This window comes from Lampetra fluviatilis, chromosome 13 (genome assembly GCF_964198595.1).
Source record: "Lampetra fluviatilis chromosome 13, kcLamFluv1.1, whole genome shotgun sequence".
Classification (NCBI taxonomy): Eukaryota; Metazoa; Chordata; class Hyperoartia; order Petromyzontiformes; family Petromyzontidae; genus Lampetra; species Lampetra fluviatilis.
Genome location: NC_136287.1, coordinates 4,701,992 through 4,724,569, shown reverse-complemented (window position 1 = coordinate 4,724,569; position 22,578 = coordinate 4,701,992). Strand labels below are relative to the sequence as shown.

The 22,578-nt window shown below is 38.8% G+C and overlaps 1 protein-coding gene across 6 annotated transcripts; it reads right to left on the bottom strand.

Annotated features, from left to right (window-relative positions):
- Positions 1-131: 131 nt before the first annotated feature.
- Positions 132-21,059, bottom strand: CSNK1G3 (casein kinase 1 gamma 3). 6 transcript variants are annotated; one of them, XM_078862102.1, is made up of 15 exons: positions 20,730-21,059; positions 20,237-20,371; positions 19,230-19,614; positions 18,993-19,033; positions 18,730-18,799; positions 14,503-14,651; positions 9,632-9,866; positions 9,114-9,199; positions 7,730-7,814; positions 7,401-7,549; positions 6,993-7,088; positions 6,556-6,660; positions 5,501-5,607; positions 5,106-5,126; positions 132-3,400 (listed from the first exon to the last, which is right to left on the bottom strand). In XM_078862102.1, the coding sequence occupies exons 3-15, from the start codon at positions 19,390-19,392 to the stop codon at positions 3,346-3,348; spliced, it is 1,362 nt and encodes a 453-aa protein (XP_078718228.1). In that variant the 5' UTR covers positions 19,393-19,614; positions 20,237-20,371; positions 20,730-21,059; the 3' UTR covers positions 132-3,345. The 6 variants fall into 6 exon arrangements, with proteins under 6 accessions (XP_078718228.1, XP_078718229.1, XP_078718230.1 ...); XM_078862103.1 differs by having other exon boundaries at positions 19,230-19,611; XM_078862104.1 differs by having other exon boundaries at positions 19,230-19,582.
- Positions 21,060-22,578: the final 1,519 nt, after the last annotated feature.

Here is a 22,578-nt window from a genome sequence, read left to right as displayed (position 1 = left end):
CACACTTTTACAATATGCAATTCAGTTTGTTCACCTTTAACTGATGGAAGACCAATAAAGTACATTTTACAAAAACATTCTTTCTGCTTCTGGATGCTTGGTGAATTTGCCATTTAACTGAACACAAACAATTAAGAATGGATTGCTCAGCTTTTATTTGCATTTTCAAACAGTCCTAAACTGACATCTGGCTACTGCCAAGCTGACCTTTACACTTTAAATTGTACTTAATGGAAACAAAAGCAGAATCAGTAGATAAACACATTGCTGATTGCCAGACTGGTTCCTACAGCAAAGATGCATTCTTTAAATGCAGTTGCAATGGAATTTGTTGGTGAAAGAATGTGACACTTGTGCCCATGGGATGGTATGCAATACATTCTGAAGCAAAAAAATACGTTAAACCAGGCTTGAAGTTTAAGCTTTCCTACAGCTAGCAACTGAATTTAAGCAATTCCAAAGTATCAAATGTGTTTACACCAGTTAACAAATAACATGGCTTTGCTCTATTTTTCTACCAAGTGCAAATATTTAACTAAACATGGCCATAACGGTAAAGCTTTAAGCATCCCAAAAATTAACTGCAGTACAACATTGACATATCGAAATAAGAAAGGCCAAATGGTGGATCCAGTGCAGGAACACCAGTGTTAAACTTACCAATGTATTTCAAATACTACCTCTACTACCTGAAATTGTCTGTAGAATGCCACATCATTAAGTGCCAACACATTCATGTATCACTAGCTCTGATACTGGTTAAGTATGTACTTTTTGTATGACATGTCAACTTCTCCCGTGTTGTGAAGCTGATCACAAATAGCTAAATACTACTGCATTGGTCATGGTAATTCAGCTTGTGTAAAGGCCATTCCCACATCTGCAGTCCCACTCGTTTTTGGAAAAATCAATGTACTGCAAACAAGCACGATTTGGTCAAATTGAAACAAAACATTTGTACTGTACAACCAAAAAAATATGGTTTTACAAAACAATGGGCTATAAACTTGGTTTATTAATGTTATGCATTTTACAAAAAAGGAATCAAGTAAGACCACAGATGGAAAGAATGTCTAATAAGCTCAAAACTGGGATTGGCTAGTTTTGAAGCCTCAGTTGAATGGGACATTTTGGCTTATATTACATTCAAAGCTGGTACAAAACTTACAACTTTCTATTTTATAACTTCCATAGGAGGCACTTTTGTATTTTATATTTGAATTTTTTTTTTAAATATAAGTTGCCAATTACATGGAAAGTTTTAATTGTCATATAATTACACCCCACCCCCAAATCGTATTGAGGCTTAGATGTTAACTTTGAAATTGGGCCAATTATGATACAGAATAATATGCTAAATGTCCATTTAGACATTTAGATCTACAACATTCACCTATGTACACTGGTGAAATGAAATGTGAGACCTTAAATGCAAGATGACTAAATTTACAACATTTTACATGCAAAATAAGGGATACCAAAGGATATTTAAAATTGAATGCAGCTTACTAACTGCCTGCATGCTGAGTATACATATAGGCCACTTTTGTTATACCAAGGCAAGTAAATAAAATAGGTCATTTTGCAGTAAAACATGACCCACAACTTAAATCTTTTTTTTCTCGGTGTAATTCAAGACATTTCAATACAAAGGTGGCCTTTATGTTGTGGACAGTGATGTGGTGGTCTTGAGACTATTTTGCTTTACCTTTGGTAAACACATCAACAATTCTGGCTATCTTGGATAAATTGCTAAGATGAGCTGGGAGACAATGATATTCAAATGTGCATTTCAAAGTAAAGGTGGGGGTTATTGATACGATTACAATCTTGCTACTCAGCAATAATGTACAGAAGCCAGGAGGGCTGCAAACAAGGTCATTCAAGCATTGTATTGTGCAGGCAAGGACTTGACATTTTCTCAAAACAGGCAGTTTTTTTTTATGAGTTATTGTTGCTTTTTTGCCAATATGTCGTGCTTGAATGTTCAATAAAACCAAATATCAAAATTGTGTGAATGTGCCTTAATGGGTTAATTAAATTTAGGTGGGAAACAGGCCAAAGAAGTCACGTACCCGACCCATTACACCACCTGACCAGGCCGACATAATTGGTTCCTGCTAGACCACCTTTCCAACTCGTGCCTTATATGGCCAGACATGCCTGCCAATGTGCTGCACACGCTGTGTCATACACTCAAATTGACCCATTTTTGGGGTATTGCAATATGCACTCATGTGAATAAGCCTAGCCCTATTTCTATGGTGCCAATGATGCCACTGTTGGACACAAACATCTCATTCTTTGGGTCTTTTGGGAAAGTCACAGGTTTAAATGCATACAAATAAACAAAAAACTACGACGTTTCAATCAACACAAGCGATCTTTTTTCCTCCTGATGACGATCGCTTGTGTTGTGATCGAAACGTAGTTTTTTATTTGATTAATTTGAACCTATCTACATAACTACCGAAAGACCCAAAGAATATGAATTCCTGCAGTCATGAATGCTTTACGTCACCTTTCTGTCATGTTAAGATTTTTTTATATTGTTGGTAGCAAGCATCTATACAAAAGGACTGCAAACGTTATTGGTTGATAAGGGTGCATTCAGTAGTGCAAATAGGGCCACACTATGCATTTTATGTCCATTTGTACCTTTACACGAAATCGTTCTGACTCAATGTTAGCAGGGAAACAATCCACGTTCAGATACAAGATACTCTACTCCATACCTGGCTTTAAACTGTTAAATACTGTACAGAAATTATCTTACAAAAAAAACCGGCAAGTAATAAGCTTTAAGCAACTATGACAATGGGTATCCCCATTTTAATTGGTTAGGGTGCACTCCGCACACCGTCACACATCTTAGCCATGGCGTAGTTTGATAAGAAAGATGAGGGGGTCAATTATTGACATAACCAGAAACAGACATGTCGTCCTCTGGTATTGTCACAAATCCTCGTGGGTCACATTATGCACTTTCCTCCAGCTGAATGAAACTTGTTCATCGGAGAAAACAACCGACAGCTATGCGAGAAAAAAGTTCTTGCTCCTGTCAAATTTTATGAAAAGAACATTTGGCATCAACTCCAGCAGAACTGCTCCACTTTCAGTTGGCCTAGCACATACTTATCGTAGACCATTCTTCTTTTAAGAAGTAACGCAAGAGTATGCGCAGCCTTTTGCCCACAAAGCCTCGACTCTCGCTTTAGCCAACATTGAAGGCAATATTAAAAACCAGGTGTCAGGAGCTTGGAAGGCAAGGCAAAGGCTCCTTCAATCTGGTGCTGGATCTAACTGAAGTCCAAGCAGTTGCTGGTAGTTGATGGTCTCCCCGAGTCATTTGTGTCGCTGGGTGGGCTTCCTCTTCCGCCTTTTGAAGAAGCAACAGCACCTGAAGAAAAACACCAACCATTAACTCATACTATTTTTATGGTTCAAAGATACAGGGGATAAAAAAAATGTGAACCAAGTATTTTGGCTAAAGTCTACATGAAGTGTTCATTCGACTTCAAGAGCCTCAAGAAAACTGCTTATGGAGTTATATTTTACTTCCAGACCTGTCATTTCATAACTTTGAAGACAAGAGCTGTAGAAAATGTATGGAGTACTAGTTCATAAAACCTGACATCGCCAGGCAAAAGTTTTGAATAAATATAATAATTAATCTGATTGAAAATGTTTTTTATGTATCTACTGTCAGACACTAACTACTCCAAAAAAAATTATTTTTGCACACAAAAAAAGAAGTTAACCACTTTATTCAACTTCTTATATTTAAAGATGTAGCCATCGGAAATCGTTAAATTTAAAGGTTCAGTTATTTTTTTATTAGAAAGAACAAAAATTATTTAACTTATTACGCTAGGAGGGGAAGCTCCTGTCTTTTACCTTTTTCGAATTATTCAGATTCGAACATAAAATGACAATTTTTTTTATTCAAAACCGTTTGAATCCGAAATATCTCAAATAAAAAAAAATAGAACAATGGTTCTCACTTTGATTTTATTTGCTGTTTAAAGTGCTATCAAACGAAAAAACCCGCTTTCTTGTATTTTGAATGATTTCTGAATGACACAAATATTTTTATGGGGCACTTGAAATCAAGATTTGGGGGCCTAAAATGAAAAAATCTATGATTTTCAAATTGTTCCTATTGTTTATGTCCTAAAAGCTACTTATGTACCAAATGCCAGCTTTCTACCTTGTCAGGAAGTACCCTAGAGGTTTTTTAGACACAGCTTAAGGTCTTTCTTGAAAAGATGAAAAGCCATTTGTTTTGTCCCGTAGCAATGCCTAAACAATAAGGGATAAGTATTGCCACTTTTGAAAAAAATACCAGATTGGCAACATTTCTCTGCAATTACTCTCATAAAGTGAATGTAGAGTGAACATATTTATTTAAACACACAGCATATTGTTTGTATTGTTTCAGCCTTTGCTTATTTAACTACAATTTTATATCCACTATTCTCTGGTAACCAAATCGATGCTACTCGCCATCCACGAGGATTACAGATTACAGTGGACATTTCAACTTCTGCACACACACTTCATAAATGTATCAGATCTTAAAAATATGACTGCCTAATCTATTTGGATATGAATTCAAGAGGTTAAAGTGCATTCGAGGAGTAAACATACTAGTAAAATTACCTCTTTTAATACTCATACAAAACATTGCTCAGAAGATTCTAAGTCACAAACAGCAGCTGTTTTTGTTTCTTAACTTGTCCGTCTATTTAAAAAGGTGCACTGCAGAATAACTGCCCTACATTATCAGTCGTTGCCAAATTCTGTAAATGATGCCAAATGGTAGTACGGACTTATGTAAATCCATGTTCATGGGCCATGTAGAGCTTTTTAAAGTGATTTTTCCGCTAGAATTCCCACAAGGCAAATTCAAGTTTTGGAGTCTGCATTATTAAGTTCCCAATGAAGCTTTTTAAAGTAAATTATGACCTACTGAGCCCATGGCCAACACAAACCCATTTGTTGGAAACTGCACGAGATGGCCGACGTTTATTTTAGAAACAAAAACAGGCACGCATTCAGCAGTTACTGTCTGCATGTGTTGCAGCAGGTCTGGAACCACTCACATGTTGAACAATTTCTGGCAGCTACGGATGACAGCAGGAGAGTAAACACAAGAGAAAGGAAAACAAAGGTCAGTTAGAATTGAACCAACAGCACAGCAAGTGAGTAAGAAACATCGCTTCACGTGGAAGAGCAACAAAATTGTGCACGTAAGCAATGGAAATTGTAAAAATATGCCTACAAACAGTAACGAAAGGTGAGAAAGGCACGTTTTTCAGCAAGAATGATTGCTAAACTTAAGTTTTTTAAGTGCTCATACCGCACTATTTCAAACTTAGAAATGTACGACTGTAATAAAGACTGTTCTGTATGTAAAACTTCAAACTTCCGGTAGAAACTGTCAACTGGAAAAAAGTTCATAATCTGGAAAGGTATTTCGTTTTTCACTCGGACGTACTTCGTCTCTTCCATAACTTCCACCTCTGCAGGAGCAGTAATTGGTGCATTTGAGTGTCCTGCTGTCGGGTCATCTGGATTCAGTTCCCCATTGGTTGAGCCCACCACCTGCAGGTATAATGCACATTCAGCAGAACATATTTACGCAAAACATTGTTAATTTGAGGAGTTCGACAAACAATCAATCTTCAAGGTGAGTTTGAACTAAGAAACAATGCATTTCATAAAGGCGAATTCACAAAATAAATCGGCACTACTTCACCATTTTTTAAACCACAGCTTCTGTACTAATTCACCAGTTGTTTAGACTGTCATAAAACAGTTCTAGCTCATCAACCAATTGAGCCACCTAATACTCATACAACTGACATTTAGGTGATACAGATGACGGCACCAAATATTTTTGGAAGACGAAACAAATTAACAAGCTATGCTGACCATTAATCCAAAAAAGGTTTCCAAAAGACACTTTTCCCCTCGAACAAAATGGCGATAGATGTTCTTACAACTAATTGGCGATTTAAATAACATAAAATATTTACCATCCCTCGATATTTATTTAAGTGTCAAATTGCCATGAAATCACATATTACGCAGGGAAAAGAATCTCAATGAAAGCACTTTTGGATTGAGCGTAAGCATAAACAAAATATAGGTCTCACCAGTGGAAATGTGAGTTCGTAAAAGTTAAAATTTGAGTCATCAAGTAACATTCAAATAATAGTCAAGTGAAGTACAGAACAAAAAAAACTGCCAATTAATTTGCATGTACCGGAATTGGGTAACTACAAGATTGCAATTTGTATAAATAAACATCAATATTCAGTAAAAATATAAATCGCTATGCCTCAACAACTAACATCTCCAAAAACAAATGTCTTAGATTTGTTTAGTTTTTGTTTATAACCGATATAAGACTTGGATAATAATGCCACGTGGTGCTTGCTTCGCCGATTAGTTTGGCACACGCTGGGACAGGGGAGCTGCGGCCTGCAGTTGCATGGATGACAAAGCTGGGAGAGAGGGAGGAGGGGGGTTGGGTGAGGAAGCAGGTACCTGAGCCATGCCGGGAAATCTGTCACCTCCTGGCGGTGCAACCACGTGGAAGGTGCTCGATTGCCTGTGGGGCTGCACTTCCCATGCCCCCCTGCGGTCTGACGGCTTTAGCGGCAGGGTTCAGGGCAGAAGGCCCATTAGTAAGGGGTCGTTAGTACAGATAAGCAGTGGTTATAAAGCAGTGGTTAAATTTAGTTGTGCAAGGGGTTGATTGTATAAATAAAATAAGATGATTTAAAAGCAGCTTTTTTTTTTAGGTCAAACTCAAATTTACATTGCAAACAGGAGATGGCATTTCAATACGTTACTCTACAACAAACCACACGCAAATTCCATGCTATATACTTAGCTGAAGAGTTACCGAGGCGTGGATATTGTAGAGAGAACCTTGTTCGTTATAGCAAGGAATTAAAATGCAGTGGTTTGCCCTACTGTACCTGGTGTCTGGCTAGCTGCAGAGTCCGGTCTCTGTGTGGCTCCCTGCTGACCGGCAGAAGGGCTGTTTCAGAATGCACAGATCCAATAGGCGTGGGCTGCGAAAAACAAGAACGGTATTAGTTGATAAAGATATCTATGGGACCTTTTTGCCAGTATCAAAATGATGAGCGTATTATCAGCGCATGTTTGTTTGCATATTTTGCCACTAGTATGTGTGTGGTTAATGCAGATTTTATTCCTTGCAATATGTATTTATTTGGTGTTTGAACATCTTTACACCTGTTTTAATGCCAAAAAGGGTAAAGCCCATTATTTTGTTGTTCACCAAGTTGATAAAGATGTTCAATTGACAGCAAGTGAAAAATTAAATACGGCAGTTAAAAAATTATATCCTGAGTTATACTCACTATCTGCCTTCCCGTCCAGTCAAACTCGTAGTCAAATGAGTAGCCTTTGCGTTCAAACAGGTCCATGAACAGATTCCTCATGTATTCATAATCTGGTCTTTCAAAGAAGTCCAGTCTTCTCACATAGCGCAAATATGTTGCCATTTCCTCTGAAATAACAAAGTTCGGTACATAAAGTGAAAACAGATGAATGATTAATTTGCGAAGACCACCACAAAACCTTTTTATATTTTACTTTACATTATTTATACATGTATTCTTTAAAGCCACATTTCATGATGTAATATATACACATTTGCATATGACACCGTTTTCCACATTTTGCGTACCTGGGAAGTTTTCGCATAAAACCTCAATGGGAGTGGCTCTCTTTGTGTCGCCTATTTTTTGATACCTTTCCTTCAGGGTATCAGCCTTTGAACAAAACCACAGACAAGGGGGGGGGGGGGGGGGAAGAGGCATCAAGGGAAAGCAATACTTTTGAGCACGCTCATGGACAAAAATCAAGCAACAGTAACAACCACGTGTCCAAACAGGCACAGTGGACCAAAGAGATACAATTGAAATGGAAAGATGACACACATTCTTCTGGCACAAATAGAGATCATGTACAATTAACAATAGCAGCACACATGCAACTATTCCTCCTGTAGAGCCCTTTAGTTTACTTTTGAGGTGGCAGTGTATATTTCACCAATGTTTATCAAATACATTTCCCAACAGATTCATTTTTTCTACTTGTGCGCACTCTATTGGTTCCCTTTGACACATGTTTGCAGTTAATATTAAGTCCCACCATGTGGTACTGGGCTTGTGTAAAATATGCACTGGATCCTGAGAACACTATGCAGAAACGACATCGCAGCACATGGCACAGCAAAAACGTAATTGCCCAAACGCATCGGGTGACGGCAAAGCCCAAAGCATGAAACACTACATCATGAGATCTCCTTTGCCAGTACCAAAATATGAGAATATATTTTCCCCTTTTGTCTGGCAACAAAACAGCTGTTAAGATGTTAAAACACCAAACTGAAACCTTTTACAAGGAATTATGTCTGCATTAACCACAATGCTTGTGGTCAGAATGTAAACAAAAACACTGATAATATATGCATTGTCTTTGAAACTGATTTGTCCACATCAGAGACAGCTTTCTTTTGAGCCGAGTCTCAAACGGTGTTCGACCAGAGGACGCCTTTTGGCGCCATTTCCACCTGATGATGATCGCTTGTGTTGCATTCGAAACGTCGTGATTTATTTTAATTAAATATTATTTAGTTTAATTTTATTTTATTTCTACATACGTTGACTTTACCGAAAAAAAACAATGAGTAGAGTATTATCAGAGTATGTTTTTGGCGCCTTTTGGCATCCTCTGGTCTCACACCGTTTGAGACTCGGCTCAAAAGAAAGCTGTCTCTGGTGTGGACCAATCAGTTTCAAAGACAATGCATATATTATCAGTGTTTTTTGTTTTCATTCTGACCACAATAATTGTGGTTAATGCAGACATGATTCCTTGTAAAAGGTTTCAGTTTGGTGTTTTAACATCTTAACACCTGTTTTGTTGCCAGAAAAAAGGGGAAAACCTATTCTCATGAAACACTAGTGACGTAAATAGCAAATCCAAAATTTAATAATTAACGCGCTCGGTCGTTGTATCATTCATTGCCTTTTGGCCGAGCAACAGAAAGCAGCCAAAATACATACCTTGAGACCCTGCCATGGCAAACTTCCTCGCAGAAAGTACATGAACATGTGACCAAGTGCTTCGAGGTCATCTCTTCGGCTTTGCTCTGTCACGCGCACAAGTGCATCATTGTTTTGTTTTACATTACTGTATTACTAGCTTTAATATCTAAGGTAAATACATACATTCGGGTACATTTCGTTTGAATGCATAATTTTATTTCACGTGAAATGTGGCAATGCAAGACAATAGTGTATGAATCAATGTTGATAGCTATGTGTAGATATTTGCAAATGTTTACTCTTTGTTTCTTTCGGTAAAGTCACGTATTTTATTTTATACCTACGTGTCTTTACCGAAAGAACCAAAGAGTATGGATTCTTGCAGTCACGAAAGCTTCAAATCAAGTTTGCAAATATTAACACAATCGAAATTTTAAGCAAGCGATGATTGATGGAATTGTTTAAAAATTACTGATGAATACCATTAGCCTTACATATTTTACAGTAAATATATCCACACGTTAATAATAACCTACCTTTGCCCAAATGTGTGTTGATGCTCATGTACCGGGCGGTACCGGTTAGGCTCTTGTGTTCACGGTATGGGATGTGTTTCTTGGTCTCAGGGTCAATATACTCCTTGGCCAAGCCAAAGTCAATAATGTGGATGATGTGTTGCTTATTCGTGCTCTGGCGCCCAATCAAAAAATTCTCCGGCTTCACATCTCGATAGATTAGGTTCCGGGAGTGCACGTACTCCATTCTTGTCAGCTGTCACACAGCACAGAACGGATAAATCAACATCAGCCATGATCTACGACACTGCTGGAAGAAGGCCCCCCCCCCCAAGATGTCACCATATCTCAGGGTCCTGAAAACGAAACTTTGCATCTAGCACCTGTGCAGGAACTGATATCATCACTAAATCTCTGGGGTGAACATCGTCTCAAGAGTGTCTCACTTTGGGTGTTACTCCATCGTTAGTCTCGAGCACCTAATATCATCCCTTCTCGCCATGACGTGCCCTGCGGAAGCCCACTAAATTTTTAATAATTAATATTACGTCTACCTGATTCATGCGTTCATCTTTCTGTCAGTGCAAGTCCGAGCATGAACCTCTCCCCACTTTTTGGTTGCATTTGTATTTGTGAATGACCATGTTTCTTATCCTTGCCACAGCAAATATGTACCGATTACACTATGTAACACAATTTTTGTTCCTGGGTAGTAAGTGTTATTTCGTTCTTGCTTATGCCTAAAAAGTATTATTATTTATCCCCACAAACTTTGCTTTTGTGAACAGGACAGTGATATTTTGAAATTATCCTATTTTCAATGAGAAAACGGGCAAATTTGTGTCTTTTCGTTCACAAAGTCAGAAAAACGCAACATATGAATAAAAATTTACATGTATTTATACCAAAATAATACAAAAATTACTACAAAAGATTTAGAAGTGAGTAGTTTTTCGAGATTTACGATTATACTGTAAATCACATTCACGAATCAGCCCCCAAATGTAGTCTCTCATCATGTTCTCGTTATACTGCCCTTGGTAGCGGCGTTCAAAGTCCAGTATATCCTGGAGGAAGCACTCGCCTTGTTCCTCCGAGTACGCTCCCATGTTCTCCTTAAATTGATCAAGATGAGCATCAAAGATATGGACTTTGAGGGACATCCTACAGCCCATTGTGCTGTAGTTCTTCACCAGAGTCTCAACCAGCTCCACATAGTTTGACCTTGTGATTGCCCAGGAAGCCACGAACCACTGCGACCAAGCTGTTACAAGCCGCTTTCTCCTTGCTAGTGAGCTTCATTGGGAATTCATTGCACTCCAGGATCTTCTTTATCTGTGGTCCGACGAAGACACCGGCTTTGACCTTTGCCTCAGATAGCTTAGGGAAGAAGTCTTGAAGGTACTTGTAGGCTGCCGACTCCTTATCTACAGCTCTGACAAGTTGTTTCATAAGGCCCAATTTGATGTGCAGTGGTGGCATCAGCACCTTCCGGGGGTCCACCAGCGGGCTCCCACTTGACGATGTTCCTCCCCACAAAGAACTTGGTCCGCTGTGGCCAGTCCCGCCTTGGTGTCTAAATCTTTTGTAATCATTTTTGTATTACGTTAGTATGTTAATTTAATAATTTTTATTCTTATGTTGTTGTTTTATGACTTTATGTGAACGACAAGACACAAATTCGCCTGTTTTCTCATTTAAAATAGGTAAATTTCCAAATATCACTGTCCTGGTCACAAAGGCAAAGTTTGTGGGGAATACTTTTAGGCATAAGCAATTACGAAATAACACTTAGTACCCAGGAAAAAAAATTGTTACACAGTTATAAACTGTCTTTTTTCACAGTGGCATGTTGCTTTTCATTGTCAAAGTTCCCTTTTGAATGAGCAAGCTGCTGTTGTCTGCTACTTTATTTCAATCAGTTTGATCCCAGTCCTCTTTTAATCACTGCCCTAGGTATCTTCAGTCGAGTGAATTTGCACCACATGGCTTTTGTTTTGTTCATATTAATCTTGAGCACAACTTATCATTATTTATCTTGAGACTTCTTTATTAAGCTTTTCTATAATTTCTAGTTGGTTCTTATGAATCGTAAAAACAAATCTGAAATGGTTATTAATTCCTGCACTTATGTTTAGCCCTTTACATCTCTAATAGAATTTTCAGAAATCATCTTCTAATGCCAATTGGATTACTTTGGTAAAAGAATGCCTGCTGTCCAATTCACTTTATAATATACATTGTTACTTCAGTACACAATGTCAGTTACATTTTAAAACGTGTATTATTATTCATTATAAACGTTTGTATTGAGGCCTTGGCTTGTGAGACTTTTGATGACTGCATCATTTTCCACTGACACAAATGCCTTTTCATAGTCTACAAAGGCTAGGCATAACGGTATATGATATTTTATATTCATTCGTCTTTTCCACTACTACGAGCTTCAGGCAACCCACAGATTAAACAAGTCACGTTCATTATGATGCAGAAGACAATAATCGCACTGCAAACAGCAACTATTTGAAACATGCACTTTTTTGCAAGAAAAATCCACCATTAAATATGATAGAAATTTTCTGCAAAGTGCAAAGGTTATGTCTCACAGAAGTGACGACCATGACTGAACACAAATAATTTAACCCAAAGACAAAGCATTTTTAACAAATCACATTTAGATCCAAAAATAGTTCTTCAGAATTAAGCTGAATTTTATAATTGGCACTTCAATTGTGCTCATGAATAAGTAAAATGGAAAAAAACACACGTACATAATTTATAACAAATGATTCTGAGCAAAATATAAAACGTTCATAAACACAGTAAAAGCAAGACATTTCCACAAACACAAAAATTAACTAACAAAGAAAGCTTCTCGGTCTCTGTTAAACAAAAAAATGTTTAAATCTCATTTTACATAGCACATACTGACTCAGATTATGTCTCTCAGACATTCCAATTGATGTTTAGGTAAGAATTTCCTTGGGGGTTTAGCGCTCACCACTCCTGCAGTGGAAGAGAATTCCGATAAATATTTAACCATAGAAGCTTTTCCTGAATATGTCAATCAATGAGGCAGAGGACAGACTTTGCTAAATACTAAGTTAGCATTGACTCGAACATGTGTGCATGCCCAAAGAAAAAATACACTTTACACTTATGATTAAATCAGCATGAAATCATACTATATTAGAAACAATTATTACTGCATAGATTCTTAGTTGGCACGAGACCAGGTGAATATGGTGTGGTGAAATCACCACCCAGATTTGCGTGATGATGTCCACCCGCATCCCACAGCAGTGAGCCCTATTTGTGTGTGCTGATGTCACGACGCCTCTCCCCCACCCACTAGACCGCCTACATCTAGCACAAATGTGCAGGATAGGCTAAACTACAGTATATAAGAAAATCAGTTTGCTGGCTGGATTCCTGTCTGCCTGGCACCCAAGTGCACGTGTGCAGTAGTGACATCACCATGCACATCTGTGTGATGACATCACCCGCATCCCACAGGTTTGTGCCAGGTTTGTGCAAGCTGATGTCACGCCACCCCTTCCCCTGCATATCCCGTGCAAATGCATAGAAGAGAGAGATAGAGGTGGGAAGTGATGATGGATGGAGATAGAAGTTAGGAAGAAGGGTGGGAAGAGAGTGAAAGGGCATGAATAGGTGAGAAAAGAGAGCAAAACGGACAGAGGAGAGCGAACACAAAACACAAGCAGTGGGAGGGAGGATTAGAGAGAGGCAAGAGATTTGAGATGGGAAAGGGAGAGGTGGGAATAGGGAGAGGGTGAGAGGTGGAAGAAACAGGGAGAGATGGGTGGAGGGAAGTGGGTGAGATAGAGTGGAGGGAGGAGAGGAACAGACGAAGAAAGAGATAGAAGAGAGGACAGAGGAATAGAGAAACAAATAGAAACAAAGAAAAAGTGAGAAATCGAGATAAAATGGGATATATAACACTGAGAAGGTAAGAAAAGGGTAGAGAGGCATGGCTCGATATACGATTAAACATTTTGCTGGTTGGGAGCCATGGATGGACACGTCCATCCAAATAACGTGCGGATTGCTAGTTTATCTAAAGATTGTACAAAGTAATTGTTACAACTCAAGCACATTATGTAAGGCACATGTGTAGGTGTAGACTCATGTTATATTTCTCTAGCGCATCCTATGATTAATATTTCAAAAACAGATTCAGAGTGCATGACAATAATTAATTTAGCCTCATTTGTTAACATTTACTAAACTTGCCTATACAGAAACATTCAAGCCATAAACGATGCAAACGATACTGGTGACCACTGCTTGCATTCAAGTTTGCACAGAACGTCCATGTACTTCCAAAAGAAATGCAATGTGCAACGACAAAAAAAACAAATGCGTGCAATTATGTCACATCCTGTTTGCGCAAGTGTTTCACGGCTGCAAGTAAAGTATTTTTTTCCTAAAGAACTACACCACTGCCATTATAGGGATGGAAAACGTTCGCTTATATCTACCCAACAACTGCTGAACAACCACACAATTCAGATACCCTAATGTGATACGAGCAGCCATATTACATTCGTAATGCAGAACTGCAGCTGACTTTACACTCAGGTGGTCTACTCAAATTATATCGAAAAAAGCCCAGAAGAATGGGCCACTTCCAAGTGAGGCAGCACATAAAAGTCCATACTAATTCCAAAAAGATAACAAATTAATATTCCTAGGGAATACAACTGGCAGTTGAGGGCATAGGTGAATGATTTAAGATTAAACAAGCGGAACTTAATGCAAATTAACAGTACAGTGTTGGTGATAAAAATACACCGGAAACCTACGAGGTTAAAGAAAAATTAAAACCCTGATTGTGACTGTGATGAGAGTTCGACAAGTAGTGAACTCACCAGTTGTATGGCGATCATGAGCACTGTTTTTAGGGTGAAGGTTCGATTACAGAGGTCAAAGAGATCCTCGAGGCTGGGTCCCAGCAGCTCCAGCACCATGGCATTGTACTTTCCACAGGGCCCAAAGTAGTACACCTGTGGAACACCCTCTGAAGAGCCAGAGTATACATGGACACATTTGGTTTATTTACAATGGCACAGAATACATGTGAATTTATTTTAAAAAAATGCTAAACACTTCATATAAATATTTGGGAGTTCTTAAACAAGCAATGCATTCAGTATAGCCAATCATGTAGTAATTAGGACTTGGCTGATGAACACAAGTTGTGATATTCCCAGTCAATGATTGGAAAAATTCCTTCTTATATAAAAGTAAGAAAAACACAAATTCAGTTTCTTGTTACCTTACCACATCCGTTTTTTTTTTTCACATAACCAGGCAAACACGATTATCACACAATATTGCTGAACACGCCCATTAAACACACACTGATAAATGATATGCAAGCAGTAAACTATGGAGCCAACATGTTAATTACACAATTGATTTCCCTTACAAACGACATCATCATTACGAGCGCTATCTCAGATGATGCTGACGATAAAGCAAGCCAATATAATCCGACTCATTATGAGAGGGCCAGGACAGAGCACCATCTCATGCAGCTAGAATTTAATGGATTTAGCCACACAATGCTCAAATCCATATTTATCTTATGTAATTATTATATCAGATATAAAATTAACATTCTGCATTGAGAAACACTGTTACGCATTCAGAAGGTCTAATGATACACAACTTTCATGAGCTTATGTAAAATAAGCACTGCAAAAGTACAGCTTATGTAACGTTATCATGCCCAAAGTTTATCAACCCAATTCACAAATGATGAAGACAAACCATGACAACCAATGACGCAAGTGAGCAACCATGAAAGTAAATACCTTTGCCGACAATATCAACAAAGAATCACTTCAAAGGATTATGAATGTAAGACAGCAAACATGACCTAGCTGAGCAAAGCACACCCAATTGCCTTTAAGTCCACAATTAAACGTGGCCTGGAGACACTGAAAACCACATGCCAAGCAAACACCACCACTTCACTCACCAGTAACTTAAGTAAAGACAAAAATAACTCTTGAAATCATTACTCAATGTCATTACGAGAAAAATTAAGTTAAGGAAACTACAAAGGGCAATCAGTCACATTTGACAAAAAATAAAACTACATAAAATGCCACACAATTGAAAAATCAAGAAAACCTCAAGTAAATGCGATATATATGAAAGACATTAAAGAAATGTGCTTTTAAATTGGAGCGATGCTGTGCTGGCATGCAGTGTCAAAAGCTCTGTCCTTGTGGATTCGGCCAAGCGTAATGCAGGACACCTGGTCTATGCACTCGGTATGGTGCATTTAACACGTGCAAATCCACAATGGTAATAGAACCGACAAAATGGGCAAGCCAGTAGCCCTTCGATTCGACCACCGATTGTCACACATCTACAGAGACATGATAAAGTTGTGTTGAGTGGGATCCACATATACAGCACACTAACTGATAGATGTGGAACGCAGTGCACCAAAAATTATCCAGATTTCAATATAAAGGGTTGTTAAAAGGGTGGGTTAAGTGTAACAAAGTTTTACAGCCAGGCACATATGCAAACCTTGGTATGTTTGGGTACTACGCAGTAAAACAATTAACAATTGACGTCAATTTCAAGCAAAATAAAAAAGAACCGGCACAAACAATGAACGAGAAAGAAGATGACTGCAGAACATTAACCTACTTGTAAGGGAACTCGACTCATTCGAGATGCAAAAGTGCAAGATGGAATTTTTTTTTATCCGAACTCGAAACCAGAAAGGCTACTTTGGGAAATGTCACTGTACAATGTTGCTAGTGCAGTTGCTACTTAAAGATAAACCTCAAAACTCCACCGTGCATGCCTCCCCACAGCCCAAAATTATTCCGCTTTCAAATATAAAATTAGACGACCACGAAATGACATGCATGCATTGATTTGTAAACACGTAGGACTGGGTGTAAGGAGACCCCCACTGGTTGGCGTATAGCCCCCCTCCACCCACCGTCATTAAAACGAATACAAACTTATAAATGGTTACACGCACGAACTTAGTCACAATGAAAATTTCTTAACGATGAAAGAGAATGTATCCTTTATGTGGTGAACGCATATTACACGTCTGTCGACCATTTTACAAATGCGTATTGTGTACACCGTAGCATTAAAATGATACGATATAGAGTTGAGAGTAGTAAATCAAACCAGTTTAGCAGAACACTTGTGTGTACAGTAAAACCCATCAGAAGGTCAATCTGGCATAATACCCCAATAGTTAAGCAACAGCAGGTTTCCCTAGTAAGTGTTAGCCTGCACATGAAAACAAAGCTGCTCTGTGTGGGACCACTATCAGACATCACCCAAACACAGTATTGATTTCATTGCTAAGATATAACAAAAAACAGGATATAAAAGTTGTATTTACAAAGTACTGTAGAGGTTGATTTCTTTTTTTTCTACCAATACACTTCTGAGTTTCAAAATCACCCCCTCTCGTATTATATTCGTAACAAGAGCAATATTGACATATGGAGATTAACTACTCAAGCCATATTAAGTGCTCGGGTGACTTTTTTCATCATAAACCTTAAAAGCAAGAGCAAGCTTAGCCTTAGGATTAGCAGTTGAGAATCATTAATAATACGATAGTTAAAGCCACAGGCTGGATGGAACTAACAATAAACATATCAGTGAACAATCTTGAGCTTATCTCTGACCACATTTCCAGTAAAGCATATTTCACAATCACATACTACAAAAGGTAAAATTGGCACATGACCAAAATTCCAGTAGTGGGATATTCTCCGGACATATGAACCTGTATAAGCAAACACTGCATATACATAATTAGGCGTCTACACTTTCTCCAAATAATATGGAATAACTCCTCTTCATTCCGTGCATTTTAAACCTATCAAACATGCTGTGATTTTAAATACTATGGTGACACAAAAGCATTTTGGAAATATATTATGCATAATAAAGATTTCTTGGGTTATATCGCATAAATATAAATGTCGTTAAACCCACAATCACCCAGGTTTAACAACACATTTATATTCATGCGATATAAACCAAAAAAAACTTTATTATGCATATTGGTCGTGAAAGCCGACGTGTTCAATTGGAAAAATGTTTCAGAAGTAGAAAAACTGTACATTCTGACAATATAGTATTTTCCTATAAGTGAAAAGTCTTGTTTTTGAACAGGCCACTGTCACTGACCTACTTGCCAAAATACTGCACTGCATTAAAAACGGGAGAAAAACATTATTCCATGTTCACAAGGAAGTTAGACACTCGTTATCCTGCACACAATATTATTTAACCAGCTGAGGAAACAAGGATTATGTAATACTGTAGAGTAGAACAATTCTCAAAATACATTGCTCGCATTTAATATTTCCCAAGATTCACTGAACAAGTTTTGAATGCTCTGTGACATGAGAGTTAGTGCTACTAATGTAAAATGACATTTGGCCTTTGGAAGATATCCTTTCATTTTAAATTCTAAAATAAAACAATTCAACCAAAGACAATATTTCATAAAATTTTGTAATGTAAGAAAGACATTCCTTTTCATCTTATGGGGGGCCTTTAATGTATTACCATTGTACAAATGTAGTCCAACTACACCCTCTATCCACGTCATATTAAATGTAGCCATCATTAAATGTCACGACAGTGCTGTCACCATACTCAAGCAGTCCGCAAAGCAGTTAGTGCAGTGTCCCTCCTTAATAATACTCTGCGTATAGTTTGCTGACTTCGCTGTATAAATATTGTAATGTGGCTGCACACGCAGAACCCTGGATATCCAGATTAGTGTGTGCTGTACATCTGTCAGCAAATGTATGCCACTGTTGTTTTTCATCCAATTAGTACAGATGTCACACAAAACGTGCAACAGTCATGCATGTAAACAAGACATTACATACACCTAAATTACTTATCTAAGCCCTTGAAACACATGTGATTTTTAATTTTATTTTCACAGTATCCATGAGCCACTTTAAGAAACACAAAATAACAACACTGTAAACCAATAAATATTCATAATACCAAATGACTGAGTGGATGTTGACTCGGGCAAACGGATGTCTCGCCTATGCACAAAAATTAAAGCTCACCTGCATTTCCCAGTTGTTTGTAAAATCTATATTCCAAATGTAGCTGTGGTGCTCGTGACTTCATTGGTTCCTGCAGACAACATTCACTTTAACTACACACAGTTTCTATGAACAATTATTTGTTTTCATATTAGCTATTATATACATAATTGTACCATTGCATTAGACTATGCAGTTTCATGTTAGCATCAGAAATTAAATATTACGTGATGCAGCAATTTATATCTTTAATAGCACATGAAAAAAACATTCTGTCAACGTACCAGTTTTATCGCCACATATTCATTTGTGTAAAGATTCTTTCCTGTAAAACAGACAATTACACGTGTTGACATTTACTCAGCAAAAGCTCAACATAATCACACACCACTACAAAATTAAAGGCGTTCACTTCTCCACACTTTTAGTGTCAAGGCAACAACACGTTCTGTTGTTTTTTTTTTACGCCACAGTTCTGCATCTGAACAAAACGAGCACCCTTGATCTCGAGACACACTTACCTAGCCGGAGCTCGCCAAAGTTTCCACAGCCAATCTTCTTGCCAACCCTGAAGTTGGGGCCCACCATTAGCACGCCCGAGCCAGCCGAGCCCGATGACCTGGAGCCGTGCGAGGATCGCCCGACCCCGGCGCTCCCCCGCGGAGTCCTCTTGCTATCCTCCATCAGTCAGATTGGGCTCCCTGGCCTCCCCCTTGCCAGCCCTGCCACCGTCACTGGTTGTCCGACTGGTGCAGGCGATGACGACGACCCTCGGTTTGGACGTCGGCGATCAGCACACTCAACGTCAGCGCGAGACAAGCTTGCAGCAGCTAGCTTTTCACGGAGTCGATCACAGCTGCCTCCTCCTGGAAGTCTGTGCAGGGTGTTGCCAAAATGGGCCACCTGCTGTGTGAAGCAGACGTTAGAGCCCTGATGACATATTTTGTTACGGTTGCTGAGCACAGGCCCAAAGGCCCATTATGCCAAAAAGCCAGCGATACACAGCACACTTTAAGGTGTAATACATTTATTGAATTAAGCATGACAGAGCTTGGGATGAGAGATGGTGGAAAGGAATTGCTAAGTAGAGTAGTATGAGGATTGACTCGAAAGTATTTGGTCCTGCAGCATGGTGGCCAACCACAGTATGGATGAGATGAAACAAAATAACTTACAATAGGATGTAATTGTACTGGTGTGATAGCCGCATCTCAAATTAAGGAAGCATTTTCAGAGGTGCATCAGTCGCAATTTACCGCGAAACCTTTTACTGTTATGGAGTTTCGTGGAATGTTATCTCCCGAGTTTTAATTGACTGCACTAAAAACCTGTTTGCTATATGTACTATCAAGTATAATCCTATATGTTAGCTGTAGCGACTAAAACAGATTGCTATGCATTTATATTTTTACCCAAATCTCCCTTTAAAAAGACTGCCGTCTCAAACAGACTTAAGGTCTTCAATTGCCATTTCTATATTGCTACAACAGCTCTCACACGTCATCACCAAATCCCAGCAGATTCTTACCTTCTAGAAATAAAGGACATTTAATTGAATGAATGGTGGGCTCCTAGGCTCAGCACACCGACTCTTCAGAAAGACTCACGACTGCGTCGCATCACCGGCCCCGGACGCTGTTCAACAGCCAGCCGTCATAGGAACCTGTCAAACGGCGCGAACACACACAGACACACAACCAAATACAATTAAAATACGGACTTCACATAGAACACATTTCGTGTGACACAAAAGGCTGCATAACATACGCGATGCCCCCGAATCGATTATTTGAGGGGACGTATTTAGAGCTCAAGATGCCAACAGGGCCATTCTTCGAGGACAAAGAAGCATTAATATTTAAGGTTGGAATGGTTGTTTTTTTCTGCATTACTCCATCGCGTTGCTTCATTAACTCAGCAAAGCGACAAACGACGCTTCAGTCCGGTAACAAAGAGCTGGGGATTTAACAAAAACACAATGCACACACACGCACAGCTAAAGACACACAGACATACATTACCGCGGGGCCTAGTCGAAACTCGGGAAGCCTACGGTCTCGCCTGACTTGCCCGCCGCTACAAACACACCTCCCCCCAGCCGATCAGCGAGGCCGAGCGGCGAAGCGAGCGGCCTGGCTGCATCAAAGAAGACGGCGCGTCATAGCGCGAAAGCAATGCGGATTTTCGTCGTTCGGAAATTTTTGGTTATAGATATGCGAGCCGTAGAAGCGGCTATGACGAATTGTTGTGTTCTTTAATTTTTTGGCCTTTTATTGTCTTATTCCTCTGTCTCCTCTCGCTGCGGACAAGCCCGGGCGAGTAGCCTCTCTGCCACACTGCGCATGCGCCGAGCCGGGATGTACCACTCGCGTCAAGGGTTTCCGACTTCCGATTATGAGAAGTTATTGAATAATTCACCGATTATCGGTTCGAATAGTTTGCCGCTCGACTCTGCGTGGCATGATGGTGCCACTCTTTGGTTCTTTCGGTAAAGTCACGTATAAAGAGAAAATAAAAAAATCTAATAATAGCATACGACGTTTCCTGACTTTACCGAAAGAACCAAAGAGTAATTCCTGCAGTCACGAAAGCTCCAATTTAAATGATGGTGCCAATCTGGGGGATGCATCTTTATCAGAACCTACATTTAGACCGGAGGAGGAATCCGATGAGCTATGAAGCTCTTTTTCACAGATGTCCAGTATGGGCGGGTCAGCAAGTTACAACAGCAAACAATACAAATAACGATAGGAGTGTAAAATAGAGAAAATGGTAAACAAGTACTGTAGGTAGAATATTAAATTGTTCAAATGCATACTTGATTACACTATGTAACACGATTTTTGTTCCTGGGTAGTAAGTGTTATTTTCTAATTGCTTATGCCTTAAAAGTAAAAAAAATGGCTATTATTCCCCACAAACCTTGCTTTTGTGACCAGGACTTTATATGAAGGAATGACACAAATGCACACGTTTTCTCTTTGAAAATAGGTACATTTCAAAATATCACTGTCCTGGACACAAAAGCAAAGTTTGTGGGGAATACTAGCCATTTTCTGTACTTTTGAGGCTTAAGCAATTAGAAAATAACACTACCCAGGAACAAAAAGAATATATTTTTGTTACACTGTCATTTCTCCACCAATCATCAATTCGATTATTCGACTTCATCTTTGGCATGGCGGGGAGTTTAAACAGGCATTCTGCTGGGAGGCACATATTATTTGTCTCTCTGAAGCAGATGGCAGCAGTGAACTTTGATGAATTTACTGATGAGTCCTAGTGAAAGCGAAACTGGTCGACATTTGTGTCTTTGTTTCATTGCTACCCAATTGGGATGGCCACATTTTTTTTCAAATTTAGTTGGTGGTCTAAATGAGAAAATGGTCACATCAGTTCTTTGAGCTGGTGGGCTTGACAAGGCTGAGAGTTTTTGTAAATTAAATGCACATTTTTGTGTGTTTTTAAATCTTGGCGTTTGAACAGCGATTATATATTCATGTCTATTGCATGTAGATATGTGTGGTTATATAGAATACCGACGTATTTTCGGTTCATATTGTTGAGTATGATGTTCAAAACATTACAATCACTGCCAACACAATGCAATATAGCTTGGAGGTTAATGATCATCAACCATGTTCAATCCACTGCCGTCATCTCTGGCGATCCAGCAATGTAACAACTGTCCACCCAGTATTTGTGTAACGTCACACTGCGGGTGAGATCCAGAGTTGAAATTGGGCCACATTTTACTGGGAAACATTTATCTGCAAAGCCCGAAGGCTGATGGATCAAAATATCCCTTTATTTTCAGATTCAATATTATACTGTAAAACGACATGTATTTGTACTATTGTCCTTTTGCTG

What these genes read in the sequence shown, in the direction of transcription:
- CSNK1G3 (XM_078862102.1), bottom strand. Translation starts at nt 19,392, where the DNA reads ATGGAGGATAGCAAGAGGACTCCGCGGGGGAGCGCCGGGGTCGGGCGA. An exon ending in AATATGTGGCGATAAAACTG is followed by an intron (nt 18,800 to 18,992) that starts GTACGTTGACAG and finishes TGTTGTCTGCAG; the next exon opens with GAACCAATGAAGTCACGAGC. An exon ending in TGCAGCTAGCCAGACACCAG is followed by an intron (nt 6,661 to 6,992) that starts GTACAGTAGGGC and finishes CTGCCGCTAAAG; the next exon opens with CCGTCAGACCGCAGGGGGGC.